General features: G+C 40.0%; 1 protein-coding gene across 1 annotated transcript; it reads right to left on the reverse strand.

The window, feature by feature from the left end:
* Positions 1 to 796: 796 nt before the first annotated feature.
* Positions 797 to 18166, reverse strand: EIF3B (eukaryotic translation initiation factor 3 subunit B). Its single transcript, XM_084536416.1, has 19 exons — positions 17539 to 18166; positions 14267 to 14459; positions 12764 to 12883; positions 12617 to 12674; positions 11947 to 12075; positions 10769 to 10926; positions 9778 to 9909; positions 9617 to 9683; positions 8993 to 9039; positions 8042 to 8252; positions 7394 to 7466; positions 6769 to 6891; positions 6179 to 6257; positions 5020 to 5158; positions 4270 to 4395; positions 3693 to 3770; positions 3111 to 3219; positions 2459 to 2577; positions 797 to 1347 (listed from the first exon to the last, which is right to left on the reverse strand). Exons 1-18 carry the CDS (start codon positions 18149 to 18151, stop codon positions 2474 to 2476), a joined length of 2559 nt encoding a protein of 852 aa, XP_084392542.1. The 5' UTR covers positions 18152 to 18166; the 3' UTR covers positions 797 to 1347; positions 2459 to 2473.
* Positions 18167 to 18173: the final 7 nt, after the last annotated feature.

An 18173-nucleotide genomic window follows, 5' to 3' on the forward strand; every position in this document is an offset into this window, starting at 1 on the left:
GGAAGGGAACATGGGACTGAACTGAAGGACCTGAGCATTTGCTATCACAGTAAGTTCACCTAAGGTGAAAGGAAAGTGAGTGCTAAAAATGCTAATGTCCCTTGGTTGCTGCCAGCTGAGTGGGGGTACCCTTTGCCTTCCACTTTGGAACCGTCATAGAAACTGCTACGTAAGTAAGATCAGGTTGTAATAAAAGCAAATCAAGAGGGCTTGTATTAGCAATTACTGGCCAGGCCCTTGAAGGGAGACAGGTGAATACCTCCTTTTAAACTCTGCCCCTCAAAGGGAAAGCAGCAAGCCAGCAATCTCTGTCAATATACAGAAAAGAATTTCTACGTATAGGTACGAATATAGAGAAGTTGCACCACCAGCTTTAAGGACACTTTTCCCCTCTAAAGGAAGAGGTCTTTAGAAATGAAGTTACATGTGTAACAGTGAGAATAAGGCAAACATATACAGACCTTCTCAGAAGGCTTGCAGTGGTCATTAGTAAGACAAACTAATCTAGGAGTTCCCTAAGCTCATTTGAGTTTGCAAATGGCTTAAGAAACGCACTTATTTTCCAGTCACTTCACTACAGTTAACAGGTTAATCTGTCCAATTAATGAGTTGTACCACCATAAAAGCAAAGAAAAAAAAAAAAAAAAAAAACTTCAGCATTATACAAGAACAGGAACTTTGGGGAAAAAACAATCCAAAGCAACGATAAAGTGAATAGGGCAAACATTTGCATTAATCTGGGTATGCTTGATCATTCAGGGAAAGATTCCCTACAAACAACGCAGAGCCAGCCTGGTTTTAGTATCAGTCTGCTTTTATTTCCATATTCAGCTCTTTAAGGGAGACATCCTTTCACAATCTGAAAGGAGGAGGATATAGCCCGCTGTAGTGCTGCTTCAGCACACTAAAACACATCATACGAAAAATGGTTCTGGTGACTTTTCCCCAAACAAAGTGAACACCTGTCCATGCACTTGGGACATAAAAAGAGTCCTGGAACAGAAACATTGTGTGTGTGGGTTTGTGTAAGAGATGTCAACTGAGGAATTTCACTTCACTGGCAGTCGTCAAAAACTGCCAGTTGGCAAGTACTGCACAGGAGTCAGGAAGTAAATACTGGTAAGTAGTGAATTTAAAAAGAAAATTGAACCCTAAAAAAAATTTAAAAGCAGCGCCTTTTCAGTATCTCACTGCAGCAGGCAGTAAGACTTAAAGGCACTACAATGTGTCAGAATGGAGAAAATCTGATGCATCCACCCTTCCAGAGTGCAAGAATATGGATTAAAAATTCCAACGTAGGCTTTCTGAAAACGAACAAACTTCTTTTTAGCACAAGATATGGCGGTGCTGCGGAAAAGGAAAAAAAGAGATGAGTCAGTTACTGTGCCTTATACAAACAGATCGACCTTAACCACAGATGCTATCTCATAAAAAGCTACAAAAGCATGTGTTTCACCTGCTTTTAAACTGTTTAACTCTAGAAACTACATAGCTTCTTTCCCTCCTTCTTCCATAAAAGATCTCCCACATACAGGACACAAACTAGAAACTAGATCTAAATACAACTGCAAATATCAAGGCTATTAGTTTTTCTTTAGGTACAAGAGGTGTACTGCTCTTTCATTTTGGCTCCATAGATACCAGGAAACTACTACAGAACTGTACAGTGACAGCTGCAAAAGGCATGCTTCCAGTCTCCGCTTCCTTACATGAAGTCCTAAACATGACAGAGCAGGAATGCAATTCGATTTTTACGTCCTACATGAGTGCCTTCACAAACTATTTCCTCCTGAACATAAATTTCAAGCTCTTCAAAAGACAACCTTCTGCATCAGCTGCTGAAACTACCCTCTGTTTTCAACACACAACTACACCATATGAATTCACAAAGCAGAACTGGGACAAGCACTGGATTAAATAAAGATTTCAGCAACAAGCAGTGACAGTGAGAAAGTGCTGCTACCCAAATTCTAACCAATGTTTCTAGAAAGTGACAGCAGATTTCAAGTGGCTATTTAAACATCTGCTCAGAGTTATATCAGCCCATAGTCAACTTGCGTTATCTTTAGCATGGTATTTAAAGCCCTGACCAGTATTAACTACCATAACATTCTTACAAAAAGCAAAATTCCCATCTAATACTAACTTCAACTTCTCCTACTAACAACTTTATGATCTTGCTATGTGTTGTGTTTAAAAGTTGACCCTAGCTCTATCACAGCTTTGATCACTCCGGAAAGATAGGGCATAGATGATATTCTGCTCAGTACAGCTTGTAAACCTCACAGTCTGATCACTTAAGAATGCTTTTGTTTGCTCTAACCACAGAAAACAAACGAACTCAAGAACAGCACACACACCCACACAACGAGCAGACAACCTACTGAAACAAATTATTGAATCTGTAGTGGCAGCTAATAGAAAAAGTTCCCTTCCACTGAGAGGTAAGCTATCTTACCACAGTTTTATTAGATTACTCTGGTTCTGCAAGGGTAATAATTTCTTCATTGATAAAAAATTCAACAGTCTCCTCTTCCCAGTCATCAACATTGCTGTCCAGCTCATCTGTGTCTACCCCTGGAATAGAGAAAGTGTTAACACTATATTAAACAAGGCAACAAATGAAAGATTAGATACTCTTGCTAGGCACAGTCCTTAAAACAGCACCAAAATAAGAACTTAAGAACTATTTGTTGCTTTAAATCATAACAAGGACATGTTAATAAAATTAAATGACAAACAAGGCATTACTGTCTCTCACTATAGAGCCTGAGGATTTTTTTGGATTATACACAACACCTGAATCTTTTCACAGGTTCATGCTAAGTTATGCTAAGGTCAACACCAATGCTTGCCTTGAAGCAGAAATAATCTACATAAAACACAGAAAGCACTATTTGAGTTTTGTCCTGTGCAAAATCAAAATCGACTGTGATTCAGGAGAAGAAGGACAAAACCTTCAGAGAACAGGGGATAATAAGCTTTAGCAGGAAATAAAGAGAGACAGTGTAAGTGTTTTTTTTTTTTTTTTTTTTTAAACACTTATTGCTTGGCAAGAAGTGGTAGTTATCTAACGTCAAGTTTTTACAAGTACCGTGTGCATGGCTTACCTCCTCGAAGCTCTAAACGCTCGTTCCTCTGCTCCATGTACAGCTCTTGTGCCATCTTGCGGTACTTTCTGAATTCTTCCATCATTGTACGTCTCCTCTCCACCAGCTCCTACAGAGGCAAGAAGAGGTTGGTATCTCCCACAATAAAACAAATCCATACAGAATGCATTTGTTAGCAAGGCACTTTTTTTTTGCCCCTTATGAACATACCTTCTACTGACTTAAAAAAAAAATAAAAAAAGCAAAATCTTTCATATAATCTAAAAGCTATTTTGATTATTCTTAAAAAGTTTTTTAATTTAAAGAGTGGCTAATACAGCAACTCACTAAGAACCACCAAATTTTACCAACTTTTGCTTAATGAGGTATCACCAGTGACTCATCAGATTCATTACTGTTTATCCTGAGCTTAGTGGCATCTGTCTGAACTACATATGAGAATTGAGTCTAAACATCTGGATTAACGTGAACACAGATGTTTGTTATAAAAGGTAAAAATCTAACATATATGAACATTACAATGTAACAACATGCATGTTACAAGAGCTTCATCTACAGTATTATATTCCAAAATTGTCTTGCCTTTGAAGCTTTGGACTGGCTCAGGCGATCCTTCTGCTCGAATATCTTTGAGTATTTCTTCAGGTCCTTTTTAATTTGCTGTAAAACAGAATATTATTTCAACTAGGACATCAGACTAACAAGCAATTATATTCTGCAAGAATTCCTTTGGTAGGCCTAAACAGGTTTTGCATTTTTGGAAAACATCTCTTTTCTTGGCAATTCCCCTTCACTGTAATTCTATTTGTTCTTCCTGGCTTACAGAAGATGTAAACACTTCCATAAATATTCAATTGTGGAAGCCTGGACAGCTAATTTCAGGTTTGTTGTTCTTTATAGCCTCTCGCTGTACCTTAAATTTAAGTACAACCGGCCACTACTTCTATTTCAAACTTAAAAAACAGGTAACATTTACAGTTGTTCCCAGAAATGAGGTCCCCTGTGGCAATATTTCCCCCCCCCACACACACACACACAAGTTTGGGAAGAAAGGCAATTCTGAAACTCTAACAGTTCAAACCTCATCCTTGAGAAAAGTAAACCTAGCATACATATACACCAAAACAACATCAACAGGCATGTCAGTGGAACACACTACCTTTATCTGATCCTCACTGAGCAAGGTAGCTGGTCGTGGTCTCCACAGAAGCTGACAAAACCTGTCTTTATTGTTTTTCTGAAGTAGACGGCCTTGGAAGGTCCATAACCAATATGCATTGTCCACCTGGAAGAGTAGTGCAATGCCTCCATCAAGATAAGCTCTAACTTTACTCTGATCCTCAATTAATTTTTGTTTTTAATAAAATTAGCATAATTAGTCAACAGAAGTGAGATGATCTTTTGTTTGTGTCTTTACTGCAGAAATTAAATTCCACAGCAAAATGGAGTTCATTTGTTTCACTGAAGCTTTGCATAAAGTTATCTTCTGGATGATCACAACAGTTTAAGACTAAGCAAGCCCTTCTAACATATTCTAAAAAAAACTCATTCTGTGCTTGTACAGGAAAGGATTACAGTACAGTGGCCGGAACCACATGAAAGTAGACATAGCAATTCTGTGTGGACCACACGGAAATCAAGTTCCCACACAGAGGATCAAGTTCCAAACAGGTAAAGACAATGAACATTCAGAAAAAGGATACTTGGTTTAGACTTGTAAACTGCCCTTCCAGAACTTACTCTGGACAACCAGTGAAGCCAATGGCCCAGACAAATACTGATGTTTAGAAACAAACATAGAACTATGGTGCCAGGCACAAGTTGTATGACCAGTGACAGGCATTTTTTCTTCCTAATAGCACTTGTCAATACCTCTGGAATAGGAAGGAAAGGAAGAATGAATGAGTACCTTGTGGCTCCACCAAGACACAGAAGTCACAATGTATCTGCCTGTAGGATCCCATTCCACATCTGAAGCTGTATAGTGTTCAGCAATATTCATCATGGTGCAGTCGGATGTATCTACAAATGCTAAGGCACCGTTCATGCTGCAAAGACAAAACAAGAGATTGTTTTACATGCCAGCATAGCCCATTTTTTTTAAAAACAGATTTCACAAGCTACATCTTTACAGCTCCTCACTACAATAAATCTTCTCAGCAAGCGACCAAGAAACAGGCTCATACCAGTAACACGTGCCTGTGGCTAGAAAACAATGTGATGAATAAAACAAAAAATGCACGTAAGAATGCAACCGTCATTTTTATGTTCAGTGACCTTTAACCCATTTCACATCTGTTCCTAAAGTCACGATGAAAACATATTATAGCCACATTACAGCCAAAGTTTAAAAATCATATGCTTAGACATTTAAGGAGTGAAGTCCAAAACTAAAATGGATTTCTAAGATAAGTAGTGCTGTTCATCTGAAAGCATGTAAAGCCAAATACTATTCTTCTGGCTAAAATAAGTTTTACTTGCTCAAACATGAACTTTTTTTGATAACTTTTACAGTAGAGCTTTGTCATAAGAGTACTGTGAGAGTATTATTGCCCACCAGAAGGCATGAGGCTTTCACAACAACAAATGCATTACGGAGCCACATGGATTAGTCAGTGTTTAACAAGCAGCTAAGAAGTCTTTCTAAATATCCACTTTTTTGTTGAAAAGTTCATTTGTCTTTTGATGTGACTGAAATAGCAAGTAGAAGTTACAAAGTACACCATGGAACTGCATCTTGTTTTCCTTTATTTTGCAAAGACATATCAGAATTATAGCAAGGCAACTGGGAGAGAGTTTTAATTAAGTAATTTTAAGCCTTAATAAGGTCAAGTACCTATTAAAATCCAACTGACAAATTACCACAGGTCAAAATTAACATTCTTTCACAGAAAGCCTCTTCAATACAAGTAAACAGTTGAAGTCAGTAAGATTCTTTTGCCTATTTAAGTAATAAAAACTCATATTAAAGCATTCACATAGATAGCAAACACTTCTTCATGAGATACTCTAGTCTTTTTTCATGCTTTAAAAGGAATGTTGTGTCCAGTAACTTGAGCAATGCTCACCTTCTGAGGCCAGCCAACACTACAAACTGCCCTTGAGGACTCCAGAATATCGTGTTTGCCTGCTGTTTGTCAAACGTTTCTAGGAAGAAACAAGCCCAGAAAAAAATCTCAATCCAATGTCATCAGTTAGCTTACAAGCAGTTACTACACCCATTCCCCAAAAGACATTTTTGAACTCTGCAAGCAAGCCCTCACAACAGTCCTTAGCTCTACATTTCTGAAGACAAAACCCGGTGGCACTAAAACATACAAAGCTAGCAGAAAAGAAGAGTGGATCAGAAAGCCCAACACCCAACTGGGGAAAAAAAATGTTGTCACATGTTAGCCAAATAAGTCTATGCTATTGCCTTGCAGAAACCTCCCAAGACCACAAAATCATTCTGGCTTGTAAACATGTCACTCCCAGACCCTGGACTGATTCAATATGAAAACAGTTTAGCTGTCACCAGAGGCCTAGACTTCTTGAATGCAATGTCATTCATGCATAGCACCTAATGCCACACTATCTACCACAAACAGCCACAATTTGAGTTTACTGCCAGGCAAAATGCTTGGCATCTACATCTTTCACTGGCTTTTTAGTCACTTACTTATGAGTTCTATTTTCCCATTGTTTTTAACATGGTAAAAGGAAACTGAAATCCGTGGAGTTTCTCCATGCAATACAGCAAACTTGCTTCCGTTTGGTTCCCAAGCAAAGGCTATGATGCTTTCTGTAACAAAAATAAAGAGGGATCAAAACTCTGTCAATTATAAACAGCTTTCAGTTATCAAAGAACACCAGGATGCTAAGCAGAGGGAACATATCAGTTCAACTCAGCCACAGAGATTACCTTTTAAAACAAAGGTTGATAAGGCAAATGCAGGACATTATGGGAAGTGTTTTTGGTCAGACACAACAGCTCCAATATCTCTGATATGCTACAGAATGAATACATTCAGACTTTTTTTTTCCCCAAGTATTGTCAATTCTTTTTTTTTTTTCCCTGACTGAGCTACAAACATGAACAGCAATGAAAGTTTTTACTTCCCAGACTTTACATAAGCAGCCCAGCAACAGGAATAGTATAGCTACCATCAGAAGTGTAAATATCTTAATTGTCATCAACAAATGTCACATGTTGATGGGAGCTTTTAACAAACATGCAAGTGTCTACCAAAAAAATGTTGAATAGAATAGTTAAAGATCGGAAGTGAGTAAATAATTGGAATTACCTTTCATTTCTACCACATCCACTGGAACCTGTTTTTCTCTCATTCGGAATATTTCAAAGTTGGTCACTACTCCCTGTGAAGGTCAAGATCAACTCATTATTCAGTACAGAAGTAGTAGAACAAACAATTTGTTTTTTTAAACTGTCAGGCATAGGATGGCCTGTCAGATCTCAGGATGAGAACTGAGAGTCAACATTTCTTTCCTTAACGAGCAGAGAAATACTGTATGCCTCATTACTGAACACATTCTAAATCGTTCTGTTCCGATAAATAATAACAAAAGAATTGTATACAACAATCTGTTTCTTTCAGACTGTTAAGAAACTTAATTAAAGCAGATAAACATATGATACATTGTGCAGCACGACCTATGAACTCAAAACCAACTTTAGCAGTAAGTAGGAAAAGATCTAAGGCATCTAGCTCTCATTTTAAAAATTAAGTCCAAAATATGCCTAAAGTCAAAACCAATCCTAGAGAGCCAAACGTATGTAATGTTTGCATCTACGTGATCCAAACTCAAGTCAAAACTATTTTTATTTTTTCCATCATGTAATTTACAGTGTTCATACCGAAAAATAGCACTATAAGAAAATTGAGTATCAGCATGAGGTGGAACCAAGTTTTATGAACACAGAATCCACATACCTGTGTGCCCTTTGGAGTCCTGTCTACCTTCACACACAGGTAATCCCCGTTCTTCTGCCAGTGTAGTTTACAGTCTACAACATTGAACAGATTCCGTACACGGATTTCTTGTCTAGCAGGCAGCTGCATTAAGGTCACTCTTGCTGGAATGTCTTTGTCCTCAGGCACCCAGAAAGCAATTATGTTACCACCTGGAGACCACGAGAAATCTCTACAGGAAGGAAATTAAACATAGTTCCATTTTAATTTGTAGTTAGACCACAAACAGAAACCATTTTCAGCTCTGTATCTGAGTGTTGTAGATACAGATGAACAACTGAAGACAGTTTACTAACTTACATATATATCATAACTTATTTTTAACTGCCATTTAAAACTGCAGTATGTTTGATGTTATCAAAACAGCAAAAAAAATCACTAACTAGGTGTGACCCTTTTACTGTGTGAACCCAGAAGATCTAAGAAACATGATTAAACCAATTAGCAATTCCCCTCTATTAAATTACACTGGAGACAATGCTTTTGCAACTGTGTACACTTAATTTTTTTGTTGTTTTCCAAAAGGTACCTCAAAAAGCCACAGGAATTAGTGTGCAAACATACAAAACCAGACCAGTTCCTCGCCAACAGGCAGCATACAGTGCACTGCTTTAAGCCAGCACACAAATTAAAAGGTAGTCCCTAACAAGCTGCATTCCTGTTTCGTTTAGTACAAAAGGATACTAAGGTAGATCCTTGATTAAACGTTGCCACAAAGGGGATTTCCAAGCACAGAAGCTGTCACCCTTGTACATCAGTAAGTGGAGAGCTTTCTATTTTTTTTTTCCAGCTTTTCTAGATTGACCACTTCAGTACATGAGGTCATTTGCTCTAATCAGCATAAAGATTCATCTCATCACAAGAAAGTCTCTGATAAAAAGAGTGCTTATTTTTACAAAGGAATACACTCACCTTATCCCATTGATTTTCAAGCTTTTTTTGTCCAACAAACCCATAGACTAAAAGAGAAAATTGACAATTTTCAAGTTAGCAACACTCTTGCATGTACATGTGTCCCTTTATTCTTATTGAAAGAGCACAAACTAGGAAACTGGATGGTGTTGAGAGATCATTTCTCCCCTGTTTTGTACTATGAACATACATATACCACAACTACCAATAGAATTAATCCTGTGATGATTTTTATGAGTACAGAAATCTGTATTATAATGAAAACATAAAACAAACTAGATTATGCTGCAATTTATAGTCTTCTGGGTGTTCTGGCACTCATTGGCTACTGAGAACTCAGAGGTATCACATAACTTTAATCCTACTGACTCTTGAGCAGTATATTGAGCTCTCCAGGGCTTCTAGAACCAACATGAAACGTGCTGTCAGGGTCAGCTAAAGTTTTTTCACCCAGGAAAGATCAAGAGAAGAGAAGCAAATAGATTTACTCCCTTTTAAACTCTACAGAGCATTATTAAAACATGTATTTTAGAATAGACACCATGGGAAATGCTGACATTGTAATGCAAAAAAGCATTGTGCAAAAAAAAAAGTTAAACACAAACAAAAAAAACAAGAACTTACAGGTGTTTCATAGATACTGAGGGTATCTGAAGTCATTCGAGCAAAGAATTTACCATCATGACTCCATCTAAGCAAATATAAAAAGAACATTAGATAGGAATTATCTACTTATTAAACAACGTCTAGGACTACTTGTTCTCAAATGCTGCTTTGCAACCTACTTAAAAATAGGCCAGTGAGCTGAGTTTTCACAGTGGAATCCTCGTTTCTTTTGCCCAGTCAGAATATCCCAGATGATAATAGCCTGAGGGTCATCCTGCGTGTCCATCAAAGGGCTGAAGGTCACTAAATATCTATAAAGGAAATAAATCAATTTCACTTCTGAAATTTCATTTAACACATCAGTAACAAGCACACTTTCATCCGTACAATATTAAAATAAAATGCACTTGCACACAGCACTTCTCCTAATGGGATTCTTGCAGACGAAAAAGTTTCAAGACACAGTAATCCCTAGCATCTCTAGCTGAAAAGCCTCTAGTTTTATGTGGAAGTTCTCTCACGCTGATATTACAAGAGAGGAAATTCAACAAATACATTGGTAGTTACTATATAGGTTTGCCCTGAGAACAGAATTGGTTTTAAACCACATATAAATCCACCAGCCTTTGCTAACCTGAACTACAGGTATGCTAGACATCTCAGTTTAAAGATAAATAATCACATCCAAACATCTTGCTTGAAAACTAGACAAACAAGATGCATCTCAGTCCTAAAATTATTGTAGCCTTTTCTCAAGAGCTCTTTAATGTGAAAGAAAGTTTTTTTTAAAAAAGTAATTTGAGTACTATAGACTTGGAAGATGCTATTCAGCTAATTTTTTTTTTTTTCCAAAGAAATAGAAATCTAATACTATGGACATCCTATCCAACTAAAGAGAGAAAATACCATTCTCTCAAATAACGAAGACTTCAAGGATACTCTATCAGCTCAGTTTTATAAAGCAATTATTCCAGATTATGTTAAGTATCTTTCCTGAAGTCAAAAAGTCAGGCAGAGTTCCACTCATTCTAAAATGTATGAAAAGCTGCACTTCCAAATGCAGAAGAGAACCAAAGAGGGCAGTCACATACAATCTGAAAGCACACCAGACAGAACGCATGCACTTCATGCTTTTGTTCCCTTACCCCAAACCAACATCATACACCATACCTTTCACAGGGTGAGAAGTCAATAAGCTGTACTCCCTGGTGACTAAACCTTTGAATCTGCTTGAACTTCTCTCCACCCCAAAGTGCGATGCCCCTCTGGTGAAAGGTAGCCAGGTAGGTACCTTTTGGGGACCAACGCACGTAGGTTTCTGTCCAGCGCTGCAATTAAAAAAAAGTTAAAATTAAAATGCATACAGAAAGGTTTAGCTTCATTCAGAATTACTGAAGGGGGATGACTTAACGTGTGTCTTGTAGCATCACATTTCACAAATCCACTTATTCAGTGAAGATCTCAGAATTAGTCATATGTTAAATTGTGGATTTAAATTCCATGCACATAATGCACAGTACTTATTCTTCAGGTTGAAAACTCATTTGAGACTGTTTGATCTTACTGATCACAAAAATATTTTGCAGGGACAGTGACAAGCATTGTAGGGTAACTGACAATTGAATCATCCCAACAGGCGTGGTGGTCTTTGTAGCGTTTCGGCTCTGGCAAGAAAACGCCCTTCTCAGAAGTAAGAGTAAGCAGTCAAGTTCCTAATAACACTACAGCTCTTGACCTTCAGCTAAGTTAGAGAGGTATCAGCCATATAGATCACAGCCAGTAACCATGGTGATAAGCAAAGCTGCCTCCATCCCAGAGCCACCTTTCTTTCTATTGCAGCACCTAATGGTTATGAAGAAAATGTTTCTGCAGTTTCCTTAGCAAGTGAACTTGGCTACAGCACACAGGCACGCTAACTCTCCCTTTTATATGGTGTTACCAAACCAGCTATTCCTCTTCAGCACCTCTGCAGTCAGCAGAAAGGCAAAAAGTGATGAGCAGCTGCATGCTTAAGAGCATATTCAGCACCAATGAATAGTATTCCTCAAACTGACTTTGCATACACAGATCTTTCTGAATCACTCATAATATACAGATGATGGAACTAACAGGCATCATGAAGAGGTAAAGAAAAGGAAAAACAGACAAGCTAACTCCACATTTGTTTCACCTAAGCAGCTAAGTCTAATTTTAAAGGATGTAATTTCACCGCTTCTCTTCCAAAGGAAGAGAAAGTATTTCAATAATGGGGGGAAAAAGATGTTTTTTAAACCAAGAAAACTGTAACGTTATAAAATGAATGAGACTGACAGTGTATGTGCACTGTACAGCACTTCCAGGACACTCACTGCTCTGTCCTCAATTTGAACCGGTTCCTTGATATCATTCCAAAAAATGGAGGTCCGGTCTCCTGACTCAAAGATCACGCTATACTGATCCCTACAGTCAGGATCTTCCAGCCAGTAGCGCAGATTCCCCTAAAGAAAAACAAGAGATCATTAGTGAGTCAAAGGCTAGGAAGACAAGTTCTCCAAATTACTATCTACCTGGCAGGTGGAAGTCTGTCTTCAGAGAGCATGCAACTTCACAGTCTTACCATTACAAAGAAATTTTTTGAAGTGATATTAAATAATCCAGACCAGTGGTTACTGGAAACTAACAGAATATATCATAAGAAGTTGGACCTTTAAGGCAGTTCAATGATACTTGACACTTCTGGCACAAATTATTTTAAACTTTCTCCACAGGACATTTTACAAAGCTAGTGGTAAGAAACAGAGGTAGGCCTCAAACACTTTAAAAAAGAGATGCTTTCAAAATTCTATTTTTAAATTACTTGTGTGAAGTCATTATTTATCCTAAGTTCCTATGTGGAACTACTAAACACAACCTTTAAGTTCTTCCTGTCACTTTACAACAGTGAGTACAAAGGAGTATGTGGTATTGCTACTTTCATAACATCATTAATGTACATTATTAATAATCACTTTAAAAAAAAAAAACAAAACACAACCTTACCAAATCTTTAAAAGGCTGTTTCTCAGGGATTTCCCACTCATCACTGATTGTCATGTACCTGGAAGAGCAATTTGTTTGGTTAGACTTAGTGTAGGTACTCTCTTGATTAGAATCCCCAAAACTGTGTAGCACAATAGCTGCACTCACTTATCAAAGTCTGTGAAAAGGTTCACTCTGAAGGTGTGCTGCTTATCCAGCTTGTATCCATCTGCATTCTTCACAGCATCCACTGCATGAGACGGAGACATGTACTCCAGGAAGATGTACCTACGATGCAGGAATACAAAAATATGTTAATTGGTAAAATATGTTCATTGGTAAAAGGACAGAATCACAAAAAATTCCACACAACACAGATGAATTCGGAATTCAGTACCCACCATCTATAGAGTAACTTCTTGTCTTGTCCCTAGTCAGTTACTGTAAAAATTTCCACTTTGACCATGAGCATACTTTATCAATATGGACTAGATATGAATTAACTGATATCCTTTCTGTAAAAGGGCTACAGTAGGTGAAAAATGTGAATTCACAAAACTGTAACGAAAGCTAGTAAAAAAAAAAAAGTGGCAAGTATGCAGCTCTTCCCAGCTGAATGACAGACCTTGTTTAAAAATTGCAAGCCTTGCTGTAGCTGCTCGTTTAGACCTTCAAAGTGCAGCTCTTATTTTTCATTTACTTTCAACATAATTCAGCTTCCTCCTTGCCACTAACACAATCTAATTTATAATCCAGCAGACTCAGGAAGTCTTTCAGTATCCTGAAGTAACCAGAAGTATCTTGAAGACTACCAGACACTGCCTCTGATATTTTCCCCTAAATATTAGATATCAATTTTTCAAAACAAGTACTAGCAGCAGCACTAAAAGGTGAAGAACACATGAACACAGAGATAGAATGATTTTTCTCCTCGTGTTGACCTTACAGAAATAAGGATCTCTCACCCCAGAAATCCCACTTTTAATGGATACCTCTCAATGGATATGCTACTCCAACCTCAGTAACAAGACTTAGTAAAACCTTCCAGGCATTAGATGGATTTTAGGGAGAGAAACCAGACAACAACTCTTTCCTGTGCCCTCTCCCTCTGGAGAAAATCATTTCTGGTCAGCTTTCTTCTCGATTTCAGGTGCTGCAATTAACCTGGAACAGTGATCAGAGGTTGGCAAAACAGCCCTGGGGAGGGCTACTTGAATTAAGGAAGCTCAAGTCATTAATGTTAACATAAGCACTGGCAGAGACAGAATACAATATCGACAGTCCATTCTGCAATAAACATTACATCCACTGCTGCCAAGTTTTAACTAAAATGGACTTTTAATCTATTTATTAACCACGGCAGGAAATTAACCAAAAAACTCATTTAGTACCACGCAGAAATTTGACTTCCAAACCCAGCTAAACTTTGTTTCCATAATTAACCTCCCCAGGCTGTAACTTAAGGAGTTACTAAGCTCCTCCATTCCCTCAGGAACTTCTGCCTGTCGCTCAGACTAGATGTCAAGATTGTACAGGCTAAGGTAGAAAACGATGCCCATGGTAAGAGACCACCATAAAAATTCACCATGAAGTCCTGACATTAATAACCAAGCGTAAATCGGTCAGAGCAGCACATCAAACCTATTTCCAGCAGGTGTGATCATGACCTACCCCTTTGTCTTGCCATCTGCTTCTGGGTAAAATTCATTGATGATTTTACCAAACTTGGAAAATATTTTGTGGATGACATTCTTCAGTTTTTCAAGTCGGTCTGGTCCAACCTGGGGAACGTTATCCACGACTATTACTGAGTCAATTCCATCTGCTTCCTGTGGCTGGTCTTTCAGTACATCACCAAGTAGTTCTGCAAACAAAAAGCACAAAAGAATTTGAGGCTCCAGTCTACACTGTGAAAGAGGAAGACTGAAGGATGAAACGAACAGTGACACGAACTGAAAGGTAAGGCTTCAAATTCAGGAAAATGGTTCAACAATCATATAAGAACCTGGGTGGTGAACAAAGCCTTTATCAGAGAAGCAACTGAAGTGAATACAGATCACTTCAACACTACTTCTTGTCAAAAGACACGATTCCTCAGTTTCTTCACAAATTTCGAGTTACTCTTGAAGCCTTAAAGAAATACCTTACCTAGAGGACACCAACGGGCATACTAGTAGCTCATTTCAGGAGTTGGAACTGGCTCACAAAGTCCTCAAAACCCCTGACAGAGCAGACAACCCTAGGATTTAGTACCTGAACTCTGACAAGAAGACTTACCCAGATCATAACCTGATGACATTGATAAATTTAACATGCACCTCCCTTCCACGCTACCAGAGTTTTAGCATAATTCAAAACGATCTTCCACATTGGAAGCTCTGCATGCCTTAGCATCACTATAATTATGGCTGAGAACTCAAGCTCCATCAAAACCTTTAATTAAACATGAAAATGAAGGTGTTCTAAGTCAAGTCACATTAAGCACGCAACAAGTGAATGCAAGCACACACCTTTTCATACCCTGGATATTCTTCAGCCACACTAACCCCCTTTCCTACCATCCCATAATGGTACTTGCTGGTGGGGTACTTTGTTCAGTCCTTGCACTGTGTGCTCTAAAGCCCCTACACACACACACTTCCCCACTTCCACTGGTACAAGAGAAGCAGAAGTTTTATGAATGAAGTCAGTTTTAGGTTGTGAAAGAGTCAGCTATCAGAACAAGTTGCCTAACAAGCCTAATGTATGAAACTTCTTATCCATTTTGAAAAGGGTTCACAGAAGTCTCTAACAACTAACCAAGAGTGGCTGAAGATGAATTTACGCTTCAGAACGAGGCGAGCAGTCAGTGAAGAGCGCACAATGCAAAGATTCCAGGTTACAGACCCAGGAAAAAAGGAGCACAGATGAGTGTTGCAAATATACTTGGAAGTTCAGACATTTTTTCAGGACTTTGCCAGTCTCTGGGTAGCTAACAATACATGGAGCTGTGGCTAGGTACTCACTTGCCTAAGATTTCTGAGACATGCAGTGAAACACCTGCAGTGCTTATGAGAACTAAGGACTGAAAGAAGGCATTTCAAAAACTGCTATTACAGCAAAATAACATGTACATCTATTTCTTATTCTAGAGTCCCCTATCTTAGATTTTCCCTGCATATAAAATGGAAGCGCATCCCACAAGGAACAGCAAGGACACTTCCACAGAAGCCTACAAGAAAGAAAAAAAAAAAAAAACAAAGAAATTTTTTTAGGCACTAATAGTCATTTTTCATACCACGTCTCACAAAAGGCTTCGTAGGCTGTAGACAAACCAAGGAAGGCAGAGTTAGATTCAATACAGGGCATTGTCTACTTGCATATGAATCAGAACTGTAGTGCCAATAACTGCATTGTACAACTCCTCTACCTTAAATTCAAAATTATGAACAAAGGGATCTTTCAAAAGGTAGGAAGCTGGTTTGGCCAGCTCTTTCCACCCACCAGAAGAGAGGGGTGTGGTGGGGACACAGCTATCTTCAGCTAGCAGAATTTTTAGGACACACAGCCATTTTCTGAGCTAAAACTTCTTCATTGCATCTGGGTGATTATCTGACACATTCTCTTGAATGTGAGCCAGCTGTTCTGCTATGCCAACACCATTCTGGAAATAAAAGAAGTTAAAATAACATCTGAGATGGTCTAATCCTAAAGCTGATTCACTTCCAAGTTGTTCTTGAAGAGGTAATGTTATCATAAGCATTGAGATAACCTTGGCTCAGTGACACTGATGGCCCGATGCTGCTTCTCCTGTGCAGCTCTCAAGGTAAGGCAAAAGAAATAAGGAAGCTCAAGAAGCAGCACACAGATGGAAAACCAGACCAGCAAGAGTGACTAAACCTAAACACTGCAATTCAGCCATTAACAGTATTATTCATACAGCTAAAGAGTTAACTAGATTAATCCTAAATAATACAATAGGAGCGGACAGGAAATATGCCTCGGTTCTGGAAACGAACATCATAAACCCAGATGTAGATAAAGCAAATAGAGCAAACACTTCACTAGACAAAAGAACCCAACTGGGTATTTGCAGACAATTTTGCCGAAGTCTCTTTGGGATACAAAAACATGTGTTCAAAGAGCTGCACAGTCAACTAAGAATAACATATGTTTTTAATCTAAGATACTTTCCTACTTATTTATCAAGCTAAACATAGGTCTGGAACACTAGAAAGCACAATTATCACCGGTATTCCACTGCCAGTTGAAAGAGCCAGCTGACTTAGGAACTATCACATGCTTTAAGAAACGTTTTCCCAGTTCTGATACACGTAACTATTAGGAGCTCCTACGAGAGTGCTTCTGTCAGAGTAAGCATTGGCAAAACAGACTCAAGAACTGACACGGCACATCGAGAAAGATTTACCTGAAAGAGAAAAATACTAAAACAGTTTTAATTCTCTTACACCAGAAGCAACTATTTGCATAATTAACTGTGTAGTTACACAAGGTTTAGCCATTTCAAAGAGCCAATACCCAACCCTATTAAAAAGCCTTGCGATTGAGCTTTCTCCTAACAATACGTTTTCCACATTTTCTGGCCACAGAGCACCTAGGCCAGCTCTTGACAAGCAGTAACTCACTCCAAACCCACGCTGCTTATCTACTTATTTTATTCAGGATGAATGGAAAAAGCACAAACCGACTGAACCAGGTTCATAGCAGCCGGGTAGGAATTTAAAGCCGCGGTCACAGCAGCTGACTTTAACTAACGGAGGCACACAGACAGCACTCCCCTCGCTGCCTGCAACTCACGAGGAGCTCCCACGGACCCGGAGCTCAGCAGGAAATTAACAACCCGCGCTAATTAACCGCGTCCAGCACGACGGCGCCGGCCGCTGCCAACCCAGGCCCACGGCCCAGGCCCAGCTGCGGCCTCCCGGCCTCCCCCCGGCCCCCACCTTCATCGCTGATGTCGTCCACGAAGTCCTCGGGGTCGCTGAAGGAGAGCTCGTCCTCGGGCTCGGCGGGCGCGGCCTCCCCGGCCTTGTCCTCCTGAGGCGCTCCGGGCTCGGCCGGCGGCTCGGCCTCGGCGGGAGGCTCGGGCTTGGCCTCGGCCTCAGCTTCAGCCTCCCCCCCCTCCTTCACCTCCTCCTTCTCCTCCTCCTGCTGCTGCTCCTTCTCCTTCTCCTTCCCCTCCTCCTCCTGCTGGGCCTCGGGCTCTACCTCAGGCTGGGGCTCGGGCCCGGCCTCCTCCCTGTCAGGGCTCTGGCGGCCGGACCCCGGCTGAGGCGCGGCCTCGGGGGGCTGAGGCGCGGCCTCCTCAGCGGCCTCCTCAGCGGCGGCCTGCGGGGCTTCGTCAGGCCCCGTGGGCGCCTCGGGCTCGCCTCCCTCCTCGTCCCCTTCCTCCTTCTCGTCCTGAGGCGGCGGCTCGGCGGGCGGCGGCCCTGCGGGCTGCTCCTCGGCCGGCCCCTGGGCGCGGGGCGGCGCGGGGCTGGGCGCCGGGGCCTGCATGGGGCGCTCCCGGCTCCGCCGCCACGGCAAAGGGAGCGCGGGAGGGGCCGCCAGGGCCATGTGCGCCAGGCCCCGGCGCCTA

The sequence above is a fragment of the Aythya ferina genome, assembly GCF_964211825.1.
Source record: "Aythya ferina genome assembly, chromosome: 15".
Taxonomy (NCBI): Eukaryota; Metazoa; Chordata; class Aves; order Anseriformes; family Anatidae; genus Aythya; species Aythya ferina.

Excerpts from the sequence above, each read along its gene's own strand:
- EIF3B (XM_084536416.1), bottom strand. The coding sequence starts at position 18,151 with ATGGCCCTGGCGGCCCCTCCCGCGCTCCCTTTGCCGTGGCGGCGGAGC. Across the intron at positions 8,253-8,992 it reads TTGAAAATCAATGGGATAAG|AGATTTCTCGTGGTCTCCAG; the intron begins GTGAGTGTATTC and ends TCCTTCCTGTAG. Across the intron at positions 5,159-6,178 it reads GTGTTGGCTGGCCTCAGAAG|CATGAACGGTGCCTTAGCAT; the intron begins GTGAGCATTGCT and ends TTGTCTTTGCAG.